The 23,201-nt window shown below is 40.0% G+C and overlaps 1 protein-coding gene across 4 annotated transcripts in view; it reads right to left on the bottom strand.

Moving 5' to 3' along the window:
* The window catches only part of AOAH (acyloxyacyl hydrolase), a 109,771-nt gene extending 96,237 nt beyond the window's left edge, over positions 1-13,534 (bottom strand). Inside the window, exons 1-2 of one of the 4 annotated variants that reach the window (XM_045005809.1) lie at positions 13,376-13,534; positions 12,402-12,553 (exon numbers count right to left, since the gene is read on the bottom strand). In XM_045005809.1, the coding sequence (XP_044861744.1) occupies positions 12,402-12,552 (151 nt within the window). In that variant the 5' untranslated portion in view covers position 12,553; positions 13,376-13,534. The other 3 variants (XM_045005811.1, XM_045005810.1, XM_045005812.1) reach the window with 3 other exon arrangements.
* Between the last annotated feature and the right edge of the window lie 9,667 nt (positions 13,535-23,201).

Genomic DNA, 23,201 nt, shown 5'->3' with positions numbered 1-23,201 from the left:
AAATAAAGAATTCCCTTTGTATTCAATACAGCTAAGTCCTGTCTCTTTTCTCCCACCAGGGACTACTGAGGAGATTCAGATCTCAGGTTTTGGTTTGACACAAAATAGAGATGCAAAATTCAAATACTGATACAGATCCAAGCTTTCCCAAAGCTCAGAGCTATTAACATTCAGGGTTTTGGTCAGACCTATATCTAGTAAGGGGCAGTTAAATTCTCTATTGATGATCTTACCACAATGTGCTAATAAACCAAACAAGGTGTTATTTTCCCACATAAGGCTGCGATATTCTTCATGGATCAGGTTATGAGTTTGAAAGTGGTGGAGAAAATATACCACCATTGGAAATTATTAGGCCCAATCTCTTTATTGAGAGTTTTTATTACAAGGTAATATAATTCTATATAGAGAAAAGCAAACCTTATATTTTATAGGAAGTAATTCAAGGACATGAATGGGAATAGCAGGCAGCTCACCATCTCATGGTAGACATAAAAAAAACTCTGCTTCACTATACTTAACCTCATTAAACAAAACCCTCAACAGGACTCCTTAACAGATGTAATTTAGAAGGCATGCTAATTATTAGAATGGATACTTACATAAAACAGAGAATAAATTGAAACAGAAACCAAGGAAGAAAGACAGCAGTACATTTCAAGAAACTAGCACTTAAGCAAAAAAATAAATTCATAACGAAGAAAATATCCCAAATAATAAAGACCTTAGCAACAAAAGCAGAGACCCAACATCAATGCCCAGAGCAGACATACTGTACATCCCTATACCCACCATGGAAACCCTGCTAGGAACATATCCAGGAGGGACTTCTATTCTGTATACCTAGAGCCCCACCACTGTAATGTCTGAGCACCTTACAAATATTAGCAAATTTACCTTCCCAACCCTTATTACTGCTTCTATTTTACAGAGATTAAATGACTTGCTCAAGCTTACATAGGAAATACATGCCAATGCTAAGAAGTAAACTTGTCTCTTGAGTACCAGTCCAGTGCTTTAACCACAAGACTACCCTTCCTTTCACAACCCTTGGTCTAAAGAGTTTACAGTCTTGGAGACAGGAGTAAAAAGATGAGATGCACTAGCCAAACGAGAGGCAGGAGTTGGCTTTGACATTTCTAAATAGTAGTAGTTATTATTTTTCATTTTTGTTGTGTGTGGGCCTCACTGAAGAAGTGACTCTTCAGGGAAGATCTGAATGAAGACGGGACACTGGCTGGGAGAAGTGGGTTCGGAATGTCATGCATTGCATTCATGGCAGCCTGGAAAAAGTGCAAAGATGGGAGCAGGAGAAGAAAACTCTAGGGGCATCGAGGTCAACACTGTTGGCAGAGCAAAAGGCATGAGGGGAGAATGTGAGAGGAGACAAGAGCTGAATGTAGGCTCAGGCAGAACTGAGCACAGCCTGGAATCCAGGGCAAAATGTTCAAATTGATGCCCTGGCAAGGAGAACCTGATGAAGTGGTTCAAACAAGGAGTGAGATGATCTATTGACAAATTCCAAGCATGGTCACATTCACAGAGAAAAGACATGTTCTCTCCCCCTACCAATAATGTAAGTCAAATTTGCAGAGATTTTCATTTAGATTTTGAACATCTACTTCCTCAAGCTGAGCAACCTGTCACTTTGAGCAGCTGAAGGTGACAGAGACTGCAGGGTAGAAAAATAATGTTCCATTTGTCTTTGTTATATAACAGAGAACTCAACATTTTCACTGCTGTTTCGCCACCTAAGCCCCTGATAGCATTCCCTCTGTATCTCCTGTTCACGATATATTCATCCATTTCTCAATTAACAAAGCAATAAAGTGCACATCTGCTTTTCTTTCAAAGCCCTGTACTGTAGCCATTTATAGCGGGGATGAAGTTTCAGCCATAGCCATGGTTACGATCCTGTCAGTCCTTGTGGAATTCTTCTTCCTACCTCAAGCATCTTCTTGCACTCTATCAGGCAGGAAGGAATTATTTGCTGTTGTGGTTAGGGATCTATATAGCTGCCATTTACTGTAACCAGTCAGTGTAATACCATACTGTCATTGATGATGTGATTATATGTTGTAATCATAGCATGTTTGCAGTCAAGCAGAAAGAGGAGGATGTACATCCTCTGTCATGTCACTTCTTTTCTGGTCTTCATAGTTGTATTACAGTATCCAAAAACTGAACTAAGATATCATATTCACTTCATATTTCAGCTGCAGCAGCATGTCAATAAGATGGATGCAAGAATGTTAATTACACTGTTAGATGGACGCACGTTCAGATTGCATTCCGATGTATTACAGACAGATTTTATTTCAGTGTAAAACTAAGACTGACAGAAAACGAATCAACATAACAATTCATCCTTTCCTTCCCAATGCCCTAGAAGAGAATGACACATGGTAATGTTATAAATATTCCCCAAGTGGATTTTTGGGAAGTTTAGGGTGGAATTCTTTCTTTAAATTATAAGATATTCAAGGCAGGGACTGTGCCTTAGTGCACATTGATCATATCATAATCATACACCATTTATACAATCAATTTTTCTCCAGGCATATACTAACAACATCAGCAGAGTTCACTTTTGCTACAACCTTTATTTTTTAAAAAAACTTCACAATAAGCAGACAAATCATCAGCTCCTCACACAGAAATATTAGCAAATCTTCATAAGACTTTTATGGTCTGTACTCTGTTGGCTAAAAATGGAAAATCATTAGGTAGATAAAAAGGAAATGAGGGGGGAAAAAAAGAAAAGTCAACTGCCTTTGAAGACCTGGTGAAATCTCATCACTTTAATCACTTCTGCTGATGTCAGAGAATATTTTCAGAGAGTATATAAGCTTTTTAATACCGTGGGCTCAGTGGAAAAGCAAGTTACCCAGTTTCAGATCTAGAAATATCTGTTTATAGCTTTTTTTAACTCAGCGAATTGATATTTGATTTATTTTTAATAATAATAGATGTGAGGCACATCTGAAGCAAGTTAAATTGGTTCCTCAATTGAAGTTGAAAACTTGCATTTATTTTATAGTGTGTGGGATTTTCTTTATAAACAAGATTTGAGAAATTGACTGTTCCATGGTACTTGATAATAGGTTTCAATGCCTTGACAGGTTGAAGAATGTTTTCTCTAGGAGAAATGCATTGGTATTATAATGCCTACTAGCCATTAGAAACTAGACTCTGGTATTAATAAAATACCTGTCTCTTTTGGAGATAGTTTGTCCCATTTGCTATTAATTTATGAGGAGATAAGAGGAAACCATAACCATTTTACTCAGCAGCAGTAATATGAAAATTCACATGGCAAGGAGCACTTCTCCCCATGTATTTGAAAATAGTGTATAATAATAAAATGACATTACCAATAGACTAGAAAAAAATCATATCCTTATAATAAAACCAGAGCAAGAGAGATTCATTTCTTGGCCATGCAGCCTCTAGCAATCTGAGCAGACTGTTTAACTTAATCCACTTCTGCAGCAACATACAAAAGACACTATCATTAGAATTATATCTATGGCTGCTGTGAAAGTGTCAAGGCACACAGAGTTGCCTCTTTAGTTTTCAGGTTTCTGATTGCAGATAAGTTTGTGTAAATCCAAGACTTTATTAAATGGATTCTCTGGCACTCTACATGAACCCACAGAACTTTCATGTTACTGGATGAGAATAGCTTGCCATCCTTTACTTTGATCTAGGGTTCTAGACAATGGAGTTTTTCCTCACCCCTCTACCCACTTTACTGAACTCCTAGTTAGGCAAACTGCCCCTCTGAAAAGTGCAGTTCAGACACGAAATGAGAGAAAGGCTGAGGGGCTTTCCAGGCAGATTGCTTCCACCATTGCGTAAACTTTGAGGGCGAGATTGTGGCTAGCCCTTTCACAAACACACACAGTGGTGAGGAAACAACGATCTTCCCCTTTTAGGCAGATAACGATGCTTCCCCTATTACGCAGCTCACCCGAGCTGAGCTAGCACAAGTCTCTGTACTTGGGCTGGGAGGCTTGCTCCAAGCTGTGTTGTAGATGGAGGCGCTACCCAGAATGGAAGTCCCTGTGCTCAGAGGAGTGTCAGGACTGTGACTAATTTGTTTCCGCTAGGAGCAACTCGCTGAAAAGGCAGGGGGTGTGGAAGGAGCTATGGCTCTGCCTTCCCAGCCCCATGGAACCAGCCAGTTGTGCAGCAGAGAGAATGCTGTACCCCCTAAAGGGGTGTTGCAAATTATTCTCTGCCCCTTGTGCTACTGGGATGCACAAGGAGGCATTCTCTCTAAAGCACTGCTGAGTTGTGTGTGGGGGGTGCGGGTGGGGGCAGTCTGTGCAGAAGAGTACCTAAATAATGAACACTATTTGGTGGAAAGGCACAATATTTGGTCTTCAGCGGTATCTTTTTGAAACGTGGACTATAGAGCAGTGTTTGGAGAATGGGATGAGCTCCACTCACCCTTCCCCTTTTCACTTGAACATGAGTAATCATTCCTAGTCCTCCCTCCTCTAGAAGAAGTGCAAGGTGTAACGGTGTGTACTACTGCTGTGTGCACTGCATGTGTCTACTTGTATGGATTTCATTACTTCATTTACATATTGTCTTCCCACTCTACTGAGAAAATCCAAATAGGAAGACTTACTGTATGTGAGAGTCTCTGCTGCACAGGCAGCTGGAATAAAGCAGTTTTGTTAGTAAGTTGTATCTTTCCATTGTGAGTTTAAATAAGACATTCGCTATTGCAGAAGGAGTCAGGAAACCCCATATTAATATTGTAAAAGCTAAACTGCTGAGGTGTGGAGGTACCATTTTCTATCCAGGTGCACTAAATTTTCAGGAGCCAAGCTAACATTGGCTGACTCCCCTCACAGTTGCTCAGAATCAGCTGCAGAGGGAAGGGCTATTTCTTCTCTAAGGGATAGATTTTTGCTCAGTAATTGATGGGGTCAGGAGCGAAGCACCCTGCAGAAAAGAACCAATTGCTGGCTCCATTTCTTGCTTTCTCCCCGCCCCCCCACTGCCAAAGATCCTAAGTCTAGCCCTGCAGAGCTCCTGTGGAGCAGCATCCCCAATCTCCAGTGGGCATGAGCTTGTAGCAGTCCATTCTTCCTGCTTTCTGCTTTGGGTAAGGATTGTTTTTGCTGCTTGCAACACAAGACAGCATCTGATCCTAGTTATTAAAGAACATCCTCCATAAAATGAGTTCAAGGTCAATGGAAAATAAAAACAGATCTAAATATACAGAAAAACCTCCTGATTTCTGTCTGTGAAAGAATGACCCTTATAAAAATGAATATCCATTCCCAAATGTTGTATATATCTTAAATGTTTCCTACTGATATCAAGAATGAGGATTTTCTGAAGCACACTGAGCACTTCTCCCATTTCATGCAGTTGTCTGGCCCCTATCACCTTGCCTTCCCATACACCTGCATTTGGACGAGGAATCTGGTTGTCTTGACCTCTCATATGTTCACGTATTTTTATCTGCTTCAGCTGAATAGATTGGTAAATTAGCTAAGAGCTGGGGCTGATAATATATGGTTTCAACAGGCACAACATTGTTCTAAGTCAATATCCCTTAATCTATTGTATTTCACAGTTAATACAATACTTGTCCAAGTTTCAGAAAACTCTATTACAAAAGGAGCCTTAGGATATGGAGGAAAATCAGGAAACAGAGTTAATAAAAAAATGTCTTGGCTATCTCAGTTGGAGTCCCTTGGGATGATTAATACAGCATAGAGTGTATAGCCAGAGAGGGCTCTGAGACATTTCTGGAACTGTACTTCTGCAGAGAATTTGTTGTATTTTGACTTGCTTCAACATACTGGGCTAAAATCATCCCTGAAGCCAAAAAAAGAGAGAGGAAACGTGATCTAATGGTTAAGGCACCTGAATAGATCCTCAGGTGAAAGTGAAGTCAATGGAGATGTGACAGTTTACACCAGTGGAGGATCTGCCCATGGAGTTGTGGGTCTTGGAGTCTATTCCGTCAGAGACTTCCTGTGTGATTTTGGACAAGCCAGTTCCGAAGGCCTCAGTTTTGCTGTCTGTAAACAGGCTCAGTGTTTGTAAAGTGCAATAAAATCCTTGAAGGCAATTATAAATTATTATTCTATAGGGCTTGTTCACTTTTCCCCCATACATGCTCCCTGATAAGCACACATGCAGATGCATGCTATTCTATAGAAGACAGTGCACCTGAATTTCCATGTGGCCAAATGTGCATTTTCCCCCACAATTCCTCCAACTTTGCATCACTCACTGTACAATGGATTTATATGGGCCTTGCATCTCAAAAACCTCTCCTACCAGGCTACCTAGAGGACCTATGGCTTTTGAAGAAAAAGTAAAAAGAGACCTGAGTTTGGGAGGTTTTGAAGGACAAAATTCAGATTTTAGTTTTCCATATCATATGTATAATATGTAAATACATTGGATAGAGTCACTGATGTGACTGTAATTTTAGGTACCCACTTTAAAAAATGTTGGCATAGACTATACATTTTCCCCTACATTTGCTGTGTTATGCAACATATTTTGCATGTTAAATACATATGTGGCAATACACAAATTGTATTTAGAATAGCACCAAATTTGTCAATTTGCATTATATAATGTAATATAGTGTATTACCATATATTTAAAATATTAATATCAATATATTGATATTTTAAGTGTATTGCATCTCAGTAGATGGCATGGGACAAACACCTAGGAACATCACATGTGTCACTTTTCTTGTTTACCACAGTCACTCTGAGCATCATGCAATAGCAGGGATAGAACTCTGATCCTACTGCTCAAACAACAAAGGTCTCTACTTATTATTCTCTCCTCTAGACACCATATAGGGACCATGGTATAGATGTGGAAAGTTCTGACTCCACCCAGTAGAGGTCAGTGATACCTATCCACATTGGCAAAATAGATGCCTAGTGCTACACAAGGTATATCTGAAAGATAATCATTTAGCAAAATATAACACAATCATTTCCAATGGATTTACCTCTTTGATATTGTTTAACATAAAAGTGTGTGTGTGTGTGTGTATAATCTAAGAAGTGATGTTCTCTATTCCTCTTTTCTCTGACACCCCAATTCAGGAAAGCTTCCCTCTTCAGAAACGTGCTTAAGCACATGCTTAACTTTAACATGTGCTTAAACCCCACTGAAGTCTGAACTGGGGTCAGAATGGTTTAATCACATCTTTACTTGCAGCTTGTCCTCAGTCTAATGCAAAAAAATGACCACAGTAGTTATTAATGAAGTAACACTTAGAAGCCCCAGTTGTGCTAGGTACCGTATGTATACAAACACATACCAAAAAGATGGTCCTTTCCCCAAAGAGCTTACAATCTTAACATTTTATATGCACAAAAGTAAAGAGATTAAAATGTAGGACTCTCCAAACCACTGAAAGGTGTTCATTGAGTATGTGCAATACTTTCGATAACCCTATAAGGAGAAAATATATATATAAGCATTTGATGGCTGAGTTACAGCTATTATGGGAATCATAAACAACTTTTAATCATCATATCATTCAAATGTGCCAAAAAAGAATGTTACTAAAGGTGCAAGGGAAAAAAAAGCTTACCTTTGGGCTAAGAACAAGTACAAGGAATTTCAACCCAAAGGGTGATGGGTAAAATGTTCAAAAGCACCATAATGCGTGTAAGTATGCTACATACCATCTTCACAGCACTCATTGTTATATGTATGCTTTATGGCCACTGTCTTTCAATGAGATTCCTAAGTGCCTAAGTCACTTTTTAAAATGAGACTTAGGTGCTTTTGAAAATGTTACCTTATATTTCTTGAAATTTCTCTGAAAATAGAGGCTTAGAATGAAAATATCTATTCAACTGTAGGCATGGTAATACTACCACAGAGCTATCTATGCCTGGGATTCATATATACACATCTCAACCAAAGGAAAAAATAATAATATAGCAAACACTTGACATTTACTACTGAGCATGGGCCAAATCCTGCTCACTTTCATCTGTGAAAATCAAGAGTAACTTCAATGAAGTGAATGGCTTCACTCTGCATTTACACTGGTTTACGTGAGATGAGATCAGAATCTAGCCTAGACTGTCAGCCTAAAATGAATTGTGGTTTTACACTGATGCCAAAGTATGGCATTTTACAGCACTCATTGGTCTATACATTATGTTTTATAGCACACTGCTTCCCTAGACAATATCTACACAGCCATTTTGTTTCAGCATTATTATTAAAAGCCTCTCACTGTGTTAGGTATGCGCCACTGTATTAAATTATCAGGAACTGCAAACAACATTGATCTGAGATTTGGAATTTATTACCCCACAGTAAGAGGCAGGGTGGGTGAGGTAATCTCTTTAATATGCTGGGACCGACACGGCTACAATTACACTGCATACTCTACAGTAAATTATTCAGTCCTGCATCCATGCCATAAAAAGCACAGCTAGACAGTTTTAAAAGTTGGATACCATACAAACTATCTGGGCTGCAAATTAACACTTTATAACACAGGAGAGCCTGGAATTATGGTTTAGGTTTTTCACCTGCTTTTCTGAAGTTGTTATTATTATTATTAAAAATATACATGCTTTTAATATGGTGCCTACTGTATGTCCTCGCACCCCTGAAGTTAGGTTCTCACAGAGGAATGTGAGAGGTGGTCCAGGGAAGTTGATGAGAAGAATGAAGGAGAATTACATTGGCCCTGGTAAAGCTGAAATTGGCCTGTGTGGCTGCTGACCCATGCAATATCAGTCAGCTAGAGAAGATTAAATGAGCTGCTGCCCAAACATATTGTGCTCTTTCTGACTAATAGCCTCATTCCAAAGGGCAGCCAAAGTGGAGCTGCAAAGGGGGCTGTGCAGTCTGAAGTTTTTAAAAAAATAAAATGTGCAATTAGCAAGAAGTGCCCTGCAACTGCAACACACAGTCACATCATTATGAGAGACTCCACTGATCATTTGCACAGATCCCCTACAGCACTCGCTGGCAACTGAGGAGAGAACAGAAGCTTATTTTAAAAATCACTAGCAATGTAAAAATACACAATAGAGATGCAAATGAAGAAATGAGGAGAGAGAGAGAGAATGTGATGGTAGACATTGTTGATGGAAAATTCAGTTTTCAACATAATTAATTGTTTTGAGAAAAATGCCTGCACACTGCAGAACATTTTGATTTTTTATTGAAAAAACAGATATTTGAAAACAAATATTATGACCGAAACTCAAAATATTGGTTTCAATATCCTGTCTTGGTTCCTCATGGGAGTTGCATCTTGGTTTCCTCTACCTCTGACCTCCTCCATGGGCTTCTGAGGCAAACTACATCTCCCATGATGCACTGTGGCCAAGGAGTCCCATGATGCAACCACATCCCCTCACCATGAGGGGAGAGTACAGTGCATCATGGGAGATACAGTCTGACCTCAGAGCCTGGACTACAGAGCAGACCAGACACATAAAACATCTGAATTACAACTCCCATGGGGTACCATAGCAGCATTCCTGAAACAAAATATTTTGATTTTCAGTTTCACTGAAAAATCAAACTGTTTAGTGGAAAATTTCAACAATTATTTTTTCCCCAGTTTCCACTAAATTTTTCACAAAGCTCATTTTCCAACCAACTCTAGTTATTACCATGATTATACATGTAAATCAGGCAAATTGCATACACAGGTGCACTGAACTGTCCATTCACATGAGCAGTTGCCCAATTCATTTATGCAAAGGATGTAACGGTCTTTGAAAGTTAGCTACCAGTTGGACACCTAACCTGCCTGAAAGTCTGCTCCTGAAAGAAAATCTCCCTATATATTTTATAGTGGGCATTTTCACTAGAGAGTTTGCCATTTCCTGTTAAAAATACTGCTTCATCTTATATCAGCATATGACATATATGAAAAGGAGAGTCCTGGATGATTCTTCAGAACAAAGAATGCAGTTAATAAGTCTGTGGCTTGAGGCAGCTGTTGAAGAGGAGACAGAAATGATGGCCACACTTCCCTTAAAAAAGAAAAAAAAATCCTATTTTCCCTTGCTTTTAAGAAGGTTAGTTTTATTGACTTAGGGACTGAATCTTCTCTCACACTAGTTTAACTCCAGGCACTTTTGTGAAGTTACTCCTGCTTTACACCAGTGTAAGTGTAAAAAACTGATCCTCAGAGTTTTGTTGATTAAAGGGAAGAAACACAAATGCTTGTCATTCTTTTCAAAATTAATACAGAAAGCGGGTAATAAGAAGTTAAACCACAGGCACTGCACTCTGAGATAATGAATCATTGTGCGTGTACGAAATTACAAAGCCTCTCTTGCTGGTCCTCTGCGCATGCATTTTTAATTATCTGAACAGCACCAATTTAGCTCGCAGAGTTTTCAGAGGCATGACAATCTCGTTTGGTCATGAGTCAAATTCTGGCATCACATAGATGGTTTCAGCACAATTAATGATTTTCTCTACATCAAGAAGAGTGCTCTGGATTTTATCCCTCTATACACAAAGTGTAGGGTCAGAGTTTTGAGGGTCTCTTCCAAGAGGGAAGAGATATTAAATGGAGGGTCAATGATGTTGGGGATTGGATGAGGGAAGAATTTACCTACCTTGTATTTCAGTGCCTTAAGCAGCCAGCTAGGATTCAGGTGAGGGCGTGGTATTCAAAGATAGATAAGATAGATAATGGCCTTGTGCAAAAATTAAAGGGACACAAACTTTAAAAAAAATCACATTGTAAGCAAACTAAATCCCTTACCTGTGTTAACAACTTCAATTATTAAAACTGAAGGAATTAAAAAAATACAATTTACTTTTCACTGTTTGTATTGTTTGTTTACCATTTTCATTGCTGTCTCCTTGGACAATAAATAACAATTAATTCCATTTTGCTTTGATTACAGTTTGTTTCACTTTCAGGTTCCCCATGCTTCAGTGAGTGGGTTGCAGACACTGCTGGGTAACATTTATTTGTTGGAAAACAAATGTTTCTATTAGACATTTTTAATTAATGGAAAAGTTTTCTACTCATCTTACATTTTAAAAAAGCTTTGTTTTACAAAGCCTACATTTATTCTCCCTTTCCTAATCACAAAAGTAATTTTAGACTCAAATAAAGGATTTTTCCTTGTACACACAGAAACATAAAAAACTTGTATAAACAGAGTGAAAACTGATATGTGAATCCTATGGGAACTAATTCAGTGAAAACTGAATTATCTAGAGAGGGACAAAAAGGAGTCGAACAAAATCTGTTTGGTCATAAAGCAGATTGATGTTTGTTTTGTAAATATATGTCAATTAAAAATAAATAAATAAATAAATAAATAAAAGCTGCACTCCTCACCTTGGTTGATTCTCCAGCCTACTGCATTTTAACCACAGATGCCAGAAATGCTGCAAGCTGACTCTGACATTAGTACTTTTATGAGATTCGCTACATCTTGGGAATAAATTGACCGAGTCCATGTGGTGGAGATCACCATGGACATGTTTGCTAGTGCGCGTGTTTGTCAAAACTCAGAGGGGCGAACATCACTCCACCCTCATAAAGCCCAAATCAGCTCATATTTGGTTAAGTGCATGGATCCTGGGTGTGTACATTTAAACCACATCTCAACCTCCACGGCTACTAGTTCAGCATGCAAGTTGGAAGAGGAGCTGCAAACCTCCATGCCGCTTGTGTGGGTAGCTAGGACCACTGAATCCATGTATCTCAAGGCTTCCTCCCTAACAGTTCTCAATGCTTCTCCCTGTGCTGGCCTTTCAGACCAGAGCAGACACATCCTCCAAAGCAGGCAAATGCTTAAGTGATGCAAAAAGCCTTGTACAGGCCCTTCACATCAGATGAATTTCACCCTGAACACTGGGAACATACTGTATTGTCAAACCCAAAGAAGCGCTCACAAAGTTCGGTGTCCCAAACCTAGATGTATTTCTTAAGAAGATTTTGCCAGGCAAAACCAACTGAGATGAAACTTCTGTTTTTTGAGGGTGTCTTGTGGGAGGGGAAGGGATGCTCATCTGTACAATAAAATGAAACAGAGTAACATACATTCAAAACAGCCACATAAATATTAAACAATCACATCCTGTTTTCAGTTCTTTAGCTACCAAGTGTGAAAACCAGTATCACTAATATTTCCTGCAGACCAAGGGTATGAATTCTATCAAACAGCAGCTCCAAAATTCTATAAAACAGCAGCTCCAAACCCCATGTTAGCTTTGAGAGTCTTAAAGCAGTTATTATTTGGGCTAAGATTACTGGTGTTTTGCAGCAGCGGCAGCTGTTGAAACAGATAAAGGATGATTTATTATGTGCACAGCTAGCCTCTGTTTACCAGTGTAATAACAAATGGATGAACAAAGCAAGCAAACAAAACCTGAATACATACCAAGACAGGTGTGTCCATTGTCACTCCCACCAGAGACCAGAGTTGATTGGGCTCTACCAGAGAGAGGTGAGGTTGAGATGTCCTTCAGAGGAAGCATGAGAAGGAGCAGGGAGAAGACTAGAGGGGGAAACACCTGCCAGGACCCCCTCATCCTAGAGAAAGGAAGAAAGAAAGAACTGTAATACAGGAAGAGTACTCAGGGACACACATACCCCTAATACTCAGGGAGAGAGTCGCACACCTGCTTCTCATTCATAATCTGGGGGACAGAGAGAAACTCACACACTCTCCCTGCTACACAGGGAGCACCTCTTTCACCCCCACCTGCTCTTTTGGTGCTCAGGGAGAATCTCACACACACATACCCCTCCCGCCCCACCCCACACACCTCACTGGTACTCAGGGAGGGTCTCTTCCTCCAAACCCCAATCACTAATATTCAAGGACAGTTGCACAGCCTCTCACTAGTATTCAGGGGTCTCTTCCCCCTCATACATAACTAGAGAGTCTCCCCTCCCCCAAAAGCACTCATACAACATCTCCCCTCTCACCAGGCACTTAGGGAAAACCAGTAGGAAAACCACCAGGCACTTAGGGAAAACCATCTCCCCCTCCCCCCCCCACACACACCTGTATTATCCCTTTCTCTTTCCTGCCTTTTCCTTCCCTGCTGGCCTTGGAACAGAAGGGGGCCCGTATGCACTGCTCGGGCTCTGGGCTCTTCAGCCACTTGTAGCAAGCACAGCAGCAGCAGCAGATGACTAACTGATCATAAAACCACAGCAAGTGCTGGAGCTGCTCGGCATTAATAAAGCAAGACACTCCCCGACACAGCTAGCGTGACAAAAACAAAACACAAAAGAAAACACCCCAGAAAAAAAATATTACCTAACCCAAACTCTTCCAGTAATATCTCAGGCTGGGCCTTCCACTTTCAGATAGAAATAATGAACATTAATAATAGAAGAAAATACCCTCAGCATTGGTGACTCACTCCCAGCAAACAGCTCAGTTTTCTGTTTTCTTCTTCCCTTTTTCTTAACGAGCGCGGCTTGACCCTTGTGGGGGGTGGCAATCAGGCTGTAGGGTTCCCAGACTGGTGTTTTACTTGTGTCAGTCAGCTGAAGTCTAATCATGAGGAAAGGAAAGAAGCCAAGCCAAGTTGCCAACATAATGGGAACAAAGGGGATGCAGGGAGCGGATTGATTCAAAGCAGACTCGGACATCTCTATTCTCATCAGCGTTTTCAAAGTTTGTTTATATCCCTCACCAGCATCTGAGGGTTAAAAAGCCAGATACATTTCCTGCTTGGACCATCTAAGCAACTGAAGGTTTGCTGCCTGTTTTTCAAATAAAGTTTGAAACAAAAATTGAAGTAAAGTCCACCTCTGCCTGCAGCAGAAATGAATAGTGAAATGATAACTTAAAACAACGTAACGGCAGAGATGGAACGAGCCCAAATATTTTAACTACAGAAGCTGTGGGAGTGGGAGGAAGGATGGTCCTCTGGGTAAAACACTGGATTAGGCCTCAGGGTTCATTATCTGGGTCTGCCACTGGAGTTGCTTGTTCTCTCTGTGCTTCAGTTCCCCATCTATAAAATGGGGCTATTCATATTCCATTTCTCCTACTTTTTGTCTGTCTTTTTTTTTCTTTGGCTTATAAACTCTTAGGGCTTAGCCATCCTCTTGCTGTGTGTTTGTATGGTACAAGAGGGCTCCAATCTCAGGTGCTTAAAGTGGTCTGAAAAAAAAATGGATGGGAGTTACATCACCTTCACATCTGCCTGCCCCCCGCTCCCCGCCTGGCAATTAATTCTGCCCCAACACCAAATCAGTCCTGTCCCCCCGTCCTCACATCAGTTCTACTCCCACATCTGTTCTGTACCCCCTGCCCAGCCTCCCCTCTCCTTGTCCTGTAGCTCCTGGAGTTCTTCACCCCCTCTCCCAGGCAGGAGCAGGCTGCAATGGGGTCCCCCCTCTTCTTTCCCCAGCCAAGTGTTGCTGGGGCAAGGCGGGAAGGGAATGGAGCCAGTCTGAGCTGCTGGGCTCTTTCAGCTCCTTCATCCCTCTTCCCTCCTGTGAGAATGGTGTTGGATTGCTGGGGGGTGGGGGAGAGGTTGCTGATGGATTCCTGCAGCAGGCCTGAATGGCTGCTCTACCCTAGGAGGCAGGCAAGTGGGGAAAGCAACCAGTGAGAGGGTAGTAGGAAAACTATACACTCCTCAGCAACCCAGTTTGTCTCCTAGAAATTGTATTTCCTGGGCATGCAACACATTTTGACCTGGCGCACTTTAAGCTCTAGCTGGGGTCTCTAAGTGCTACCTTAATATAAACAAATAGTCACAAATAGTGATGTCTTTCTTCCCATAAGGAACCTAGTTAGTATAAAAGCTAAACAAATATTTATCAAAGAGGGTTCAAGAACTGAAAGTTTGTCTTCATTTTAAAGAACAAAAAGACATGTTCAAATTCTGATGCAATGGCTGCAAAAAGATTTATTCAAATATTTAAAATGGATGCACCTCACAGTGTATGTAATTTCATCCTTTAAACCAGAACTCAGCACTACTCAGTACACTGCCCTTAATAAACATTAAAAACAAAATAAATGTAATAATTAGTACTTGAATTTCTCAAGCCTGTCTCTACTTATTGTTCCTCTTGAAGCTGGCAATCTTCATAGTGAATGGGAGACAAGCAAATATGTTAGTGTAAATTACCTTTTCAATATGCCAGTCCTACTGTAATCTGCAGGGATTTTTTTCCTATCTCAACAAAAACTCACTATAAAAAGACATTATGCTACAGTGTCTGCATCTCCCTTAATCCCCTATTAAACCTCTTTTAACACACACATTAGTTGGTTCCCAATAACACTATGAAGTCCTTTAAAACCATGGATACTGGCTCATAAGAGGCTGCTTCAAAAGCCAGAGTTCTCATATTCATGCAGGAAAATCTTCCTAGCACCTAGATCTTTTGAACTGGTTCCATTTTATATCTGCAGCCAAATACAAATCTAAATAACATCACTGCCACTTAGAAAATATTTACGTACATTGGCCAGATACTCAGCTGCTGCTGAGGATGTAAGCCAGGAAAGAATATAGTTCTCTGCTTTTACTGGTTATTTGCAGTGTTGTTGTAGTTGTTTATCAGTTATGTTATTTGTTACACATATGTGGTGTTAGAAATACTGGTGCAGTAACCCAGAGGTCTGTGTAAAAAAGATCTGAGTGGTTTTTCTCTACATTTTATGTATTTTCAAAGCTATTAAACTAATAAAAAAAACCTCTTAAAATGCAGTCTGACTAGGCAAATACAGGATTTACATGTTCAATTTAACTCAGCTACTCACTCTTTCCTTTTGCCAAAGGTATTTTGAAGGCAAAAATGTTAATAGCAGGCACTTAAGGCACTTGGACATTATCAATTTACTTGTCTTTATGATCTATATATTCACTTTAGTATAACAAAGAGGGAACAGATAATATTGCAAACTTCTTGATACGAATGTGAATGAGATTAATGAGGAAAAAAGCCTTGAAATTTCTTCCAGACTAAGAGCCTCAAACCCATTCCTGACAAAAGACCTCTCTATGCTGCCTCAACAACAAATAAATAATAAATCAAACAAAAAACTACAATAGGCAAAATTCTGCCTCCAACAGAATGCTAGGAGAAGGCCTACTGCCTAGAGACATTTTTGTTATCTGGTCTTAATCTCCTGTTCTTCCCAGCACCCTGCAAACAAATATTGCTTGATACTTGCAGGGGTGCATTAGAGGATAGAGGAAAGTGCTCCCTGCACCTTCATCCCCCTCCCACACACCTGCATTGAGCCAACTATGATTTCCCATCAGAGATACATGCATCAGAAGGAGGCTGGGGAAATTAAGCCTGTGTGTGGCATGAGTCTTGCCCTAATCAGGAGGTGAATTTTGTTGCCTTAACAGCTAGTTGGGACTTTACATCTCTATTCTCCAGATTTGAAGGATGCCTGACCCCACACATGTTTTCTATGTTGCTGCATCTTCTCTCTGCCCCTGCACACGTTGAGCATTAACTTAATCTGCCTCATTAATTTCACTGGGACTACGCATGTAAGGATGGTACAATGACTGCCTGAGAACTGGCAATTCCCAGATGAATGTTAATTGGGAATCAGCAACAGTAGTGATACAGGGTCATTTCTCAACAGCTGCAACATACAAGCCCTTGACTTAAGAGGCAACCACTGCCAGCCAGGTAACATAATTGAACCCGCTTAGGCACATTTGAAAATCCCAACAGATATCTATCTGCATCCGTAGGCCTTAAATACTTTTGAAAAACTGGCTGTTAGTCTCTTTCTGTCCCAGTGCCCCACCTGTGAAATGGGGATAATAGTACTCTCTACCTCACAGGGATTATTGTGAGGTAAATACAGTAAACGGTTGTGACGGGCTCAGATACTACCGTAATGGGGGCCATTTAGGATATGCCTACACTGCAGTGTAATCCCTAACTAAATGCCTGACCCTGTGCAATTCTGAGCGTAATAGATGCTACTGTTACACTGAGCTTCTTCAGCTCCCATTTCAATCACTAGGAGGTCAGTGCCCATGCACTATCTTGAAAGAGACACTAAGGACCTCCTAGGACTAGGGCTTCCAGTGGTTCTCAAACTTCATTGCACCATGACCCCCTTTTGACAACAAAAATTGGGCAGTGATCAGGACAAGGGTGGAGCCTGAGCCCTGCTGCCCCAGGCTGAAGCCCTTCGGCTTCAGCCCCAGGCCCCAGCAAATCTAATGCTGGCCCTGGCGACCCCATTAAAATGGGGTTGCAGCCCACTTTGGGGCCCCGATGCACAGTTTGAGAAACACAGTGTTAGACATATTGCAGCAAAAATAGTTTAAAGTCCCTTGGATAATCTAACCTGCCATTGACACAGAGAAAGCAGTGGATGCTGATACTGAACATGTCCTGTCTCTGAAATACCAGCTCTTCTACTTTCTAGGCTGCAACTGCACTGGAAAATTTAGGACTTGTAATTCAGCACCATTGCAGCTCCACCAGTGATAACAACAACGGGAACTGCAGTGTAGACAGGACTCAAACATTTTTATCACCATGTTGTGTCACCCTGCTGTTATAAGAGCGCTCTAATATCTGTATATATGACAAAAGTGACTCGATAAGGTGGCAGTTGCTGGCACTCAAGAACATGCAGCACAGTTCCTGGGTGTGTAGGACTCAAAGCTTGTTGTCGTACACTACAAATGGTTTCCTTTGCAAAGCTCTTTACATCAGCTCCCCACACCTACCATAAGGAGGGTCAGATGACAGGGGGCAAAAGCACTGTGCCCTATCTACACTACAGACTCTACTGCAGCTAACACTGATGAGGATGCGGTAGTGCTGAATATTGGATCCTAATTTTTCTAGGGTGGATAAGGCCTTAAATACGACATTCGACATTCCCAAAGGAATAACAATTGAAAATATATATTCAGTCTACTCTAATCTGTTGTATTCATCACCCATTACCATTATAACTTTCTTGTTTTGATTATATTTTGATTATATTTAATTTAAAAATATGTAAGTCTCTCTCACACTCATATATATTTACAATTTTATAGTTACTTTATATGGTTACTTTGGAAGGCCTCTCTTATTTGACATGTGATTTGCTCTTTTTAAGTGAGTGGATATGTACCTCATGTTTTAGGACTCTGCCTACGAGATATAAATCCAGAAGAGAGAAACCTTTAGACCAGTGATCACCTTGTTCCCTTTTCATGTTTTTATTTTCATAGTGACCTTTGACAGCTAAGTTCTCACTGGTTCATTGAGTTGGATATTTTTCTTTACCACTCTTACAACTTCTGGGACTGTCATAATCATCTTTGTGATTGGCGCATTATCGCTGGCATGTATAAACATTTCCAAGGCCCCATGTGGATTTTCTGCAGTGCCACATCCAAGTAAGTCATTCCCTCCCCCCGCGGTTTCCTTATCAATTGCTGCTTGTGGTTCAAGTTATACATCTCTCTCAGACTCTCTTTCAACCTCCTTGTCATTCAAAGCTCCAGGGAAAGCATTCAAACCAACATTGTTCTACATTCATATCTGAGAATGTGTTCTGACCTATTACCATGCTGTAGAAGAGGTGATCATCCTTTATTCTGTAACCTTTAATGAAATTCTCTGTCTCAGCCTGCAAGAACTGTTGACATCTGGGCTTTTAGAAATGTAAATTGCTGCCATTACTCAGTTCAGCTTCAGGGGTAACAAAATATGATTCGAGATATTTAAGACTTTTAGAATAAAAGTGATGAAATAAAGACCACCATATTAACAGTAGATACAATTGTTCTAAGTTTGTAGATACAACCATCATCGTTATATCAGTAACAAAATGCATTTATAGCACCATAGGGTTGCATGTGCAGCTTTCCAAACATAAGTACTGATCCTGCATTTGGTTCTGTGCTGGCATAGAGTTTTGGCTGTGTGGCCACAAATAAGACATAATTCCTGCTCTACTAGTCTAAACACATCACGAGTTAACGAGAACGAGGATGTAGGGGTTATTGATGAGGAGATGATGATGGGAGGAGGGATTAACTAGAACATTTATGTCATATTGTAAGTAAAACTGGAAACAGTGGACCAGATTCTCCACAGCCTTGCACTTGTTATAGTCAATTAATCCTGTGCAAAGTGGGTGTAAAACACTACCAACTCAGAATGGTAGCATTTTACTTTCACTTCACACTGGTGTAAGTGATCCAAATGTTCCAAGGCAACAGAGAATGAGATCCATGAAATCCATCCCTGCAGAATTATCACTGTACCATCATTTTAATCAGAAATGTAGCTACTATTTAAATTTTTACTGGTTCTGGTCAAAAACCATGCATTTGTACAGGTAGCATCGTGTGAAAAGTATTTGTAGTTGTGAGTGTAACACCTCAGGGGCTGATTACATTTATTCCATCTGGGCTTCGCTCCACTGGTGAAAATAAAATTAAGAGTACTCCCTAGTCTTTGTCAGAACATAAGATATCTGTATATAAAAGACCCATTAAAAATGGCAACAATTACTCCACAGTTTGGTTTGTGCCACAAACATGTCAAAATGGGCATTCTTTGTGTAAACTAAGGATTACAACATTGTTTAAATGTATTGTTTGAGCTTTTTGACTGCGGGGTGTGTGTGTGTGTGTGTGTGTGTACGCGCGCGCTTATAAATGGGACATATGTTGTGCCTGTATAAACTGTATTGGTGGTAATATAAAAATATCAAATTTGTTTTTTAAAGAGACATTTCCCAGTGATGCATGTATAAATAGGCAGAGCCATTTACAAGATGATTTTTAAACTATTAATTAAACAAGCCATTAGTCATCCAGCCATTTACAGAGTTTCCATACTATACAGGAAGCCTCGCCATATTAATGTGCTCGAGGCTCTTAGGATTTGCATATGTAACACTGACAGACCCTGGCTGTGGGCGGGAAGGATTGAACCAGGGACCTCTGGAGCTTAGTGCATGAACCTCTACTGCATGAGCTAAAAGCCAACTGCCGCTTAGCTAAGGCTGTGGAGCAGACTCATTTTCTCTCTCTTGAATTGTCTCAGTGCCATTAGATGGGACAGAACACCATACCCAGAAGGTGTGTGGGTTACACATACTCATCCAGCTTAAGCAGTCTGAATTTTAGGGGACTCAGTACCAGTTATGCACATAGCAAAAAGGTGAATCTATCCTTTAGTTAAACACTAAATGCCACATATTCCTGTTGTGCTAATGTTGTACAGGTTGATAACCTTACACAGACAATCCAAATGCAAATGATAGTTCAGCACACAAACCTTGGTCTTCCAGGTATTTTAACAGAAATCTGATTCATGAATAATCTGCATTTATATGTCTACATCGATTCCAAGGCTAGAAGGGACCATTGTGATGATCTTGTCTGACTTCCTGTATAACCCAGGCCATAGAACTTCCTTGATATAATTCCTTTTGAACTAGAGGCTGAGCATATGTCTTTAAAAAAATCCATATTGATTTTAAAACTCTGTAGATGCCTGAGTCTCCCTTTAATTACACCAGTTTTATGCTGATTTAACAGCTTTGAAATCAGTGCAGTTACTCCTAGTTTAAGCCTGCCTGTCTATATGAAAGAAGAATATATGGGGATACAGTCCCAATTACTATCGTATCTGAGCACCTGTATGTATGTATAATTAAGGAATTTATCCTCACAGCATCTGTATGCACAAGGGAATTACTTTATTCATATGTAGCTCTTTCCTCACTCCCTTTTATTGCTATGCTGGTTGCACAACTTTTGGGCAGGCCTGTTTGTTCCGGAATCATGACAGAATATTTCTGTATGTAGGGTTTATTGCTGTTAGAAAGAAAGAAAAATTCTGGCATTCCCGAAGAAAATATAGCACCACTTGCTCAGGCACTTTACTGATTTACCTGATAGGATAAGTGACTAGAATTCACTAGACTAGAGTTTGGTAGAGTTAATGCCCCTTTTAAGAGGCCCAATCATGGAGATTACAACCCTGATTCTTCTCTCACAAACCACGAATAGTGCCAATGAAATCAAACCAGTGAAATCAAGGTAGCTGTAAGATGGTGTAAGCGAGAAGAATCAGGCACTATATTGTACTTTCGCACTCCACCAATCCCTTGACTGCAGGATGCTTCCTTCCACCTGGTCTCTGGTATTATTGCCCATGTTGGAAACATTAAGTCAGCCATCAAGATGCTGTACATGGTGCTCTGTGGGATAGCTGACTGGTTGACTGACACCCCCTCTCATTACTGGCCTTCTGCAGTCCTTTTTCAGCTGATTTAACTAGCTGATTCAATGAATATAAATAGCATTTCAGATACATCAACACCTCCTTATAATACTTTTCTAACGCTTTTTCTAATCTCACTTCTGGATACATAAAAAGAACCATAACACTTTCTGATGAGTTATTGAATCCTTTCAGAAACTTGATATATGCTCAGTGTGAGGTTTATTAAAGTACGAGGGATATAGGCATATGCATTAGCAAAGTCTAGCCAAGTAAATTATTCTTGTCTGGTTCACCTTTACAAATCAATTGATCTATCACACTAATGTGTGCTAAGATTTCTGAAAGCAGGCACTCCCTTTTTGCACAGAGGTGTCCAAATATATACTGATCATAAAAAGTTCATTTTTTAAAATCAAGCTTAAGCAGCTGAACATCAAGATATCAGAAAAAGTTATAATTCAGTTTTCTTATCCTAATTCTGTGTTCTTTGTCTAGATACTAGTGGTTGGTACCATATAAATATCAGAGACCAATAAACAGAGAGAGAGCAGATAAAATTATCTGTCATCATATTGAGGTGGGGAGAAGTATTGTCACCGAAATCTTTGCTTAGCAAAGAAGTGAACTGTGTAGTATCCCCAGGTTCTCTCACTTCATTTTATTTATTTACTTTCCACCACTCATCATGCAGGCTCTGAGTGTATATTTAATATTTAAAGCAATAGGCACAATTTAATAACAAATGTCAAATTAAATAGACTCCAACTTGATCGTTAAATTATTTGCCTTCATCACAGCTAGCTCCCACAAAGACAAAAATCTGAGTAGACAGATTGGCCTTACTCTGTGTCCGGAAAGTCAACAACTTGGGGCTCAGTTCTGCAAACCATATTCACCTGAGTAGTTCCATTGACTCAAACTCAGTGAGACTTCTTATTACTTTAGCAAGGACATTTAAATGAGTGAAGTTTGCAGGTTTGAGCATTGCGGGTCTGTCAGGCCAAAAGGGAAAGCAAATAGATATATAGATTCATAGATCCATAAGACTAGAAGGGACCATTTTAATAATTCAGGGAAGTTGTATGGCCTGTGTCATACAGGAGCTCAGATTAGATTAATTCCTATTTGAACTAGAGCATATCTTTTACATAAACATCCAATCTTGACTTTACACTTTCCAGTGATGGAGACTGCACCACATAGACACCAACACAGTTTTGGGTCACTTTTCACTAAATTCACATGAATCAAATTTAAAAACAATGAAAGAATGAAAACAGGTAAATTCTCCTTGAGAGAACACAGAGTTTGTCTCTTCTATAGCAAACTGCAACTGAACTGAACACAAAATGGCAGCTGCTTCCCACAACAATCAGGTTCCTAGAAGTGTAAAGGAACATTACTCAGGAAACAACATCATAACAATTGCCCAGTGGTATACACCACAGCTAACTGCATGCTTTTCTTTTTTATATATATTTATAATTTTGTATTAGTTTTCCGAATACAACAAATATACCAAAGTACCAGATATTGCATATATTTCTAAAGTACCTGTTATTTTGTCATCTGGTCTATCTGATGAATGATACATCAGATTCCCACTGGGGGGGGGGGGGGGCTGATTCTGAACAGCTCAAGTGTAGAGCATTGACTGTAGAAATACAAGATAGAAGGTAACGTGCATTACACGGAGTGTACAGGAACTCAGTCCTGCTTTGAGAATTCTTCGGTGAGACCATCTGTGCTCCTGATTAGTGACAGACGTAAGGCCCAAAAGGAGAACACGTAGTTAAATGTTTCATTATCATAAGAATCTACTCCTAGTCACTATGAGGATAGATAGGTGCACTATGCAGAATAAATAAAATAGGTTGCCTCGATGCCCGTATCTCAGACACATCCATTTTCTGCCCAAGCCTCTCCCCTTTTTACTCTCTACACTTCTGAGCTGTAGCTTGTGGGACTGGACACTGCT

This window comes from Mauremys mutica, chromosome 2 (assembly GCF_020497125.1).
Source record: "Mauremys mutica isolate MM-2020 ecotype Southern chromosome 2, ASM2049712v1, whole genome shotgun sequence".
NCBI classification, from domain to species: Eukaryota; Metazoa; Chordata; order Testudines; family Geoemydidae; genus Mauremys; species Mauremys mutica.
The sequence above is the reverse complement of the archived record's forward strand: the minus strand, read 5'-3'. Positions and strand labels throughout refer to the sequence as shown.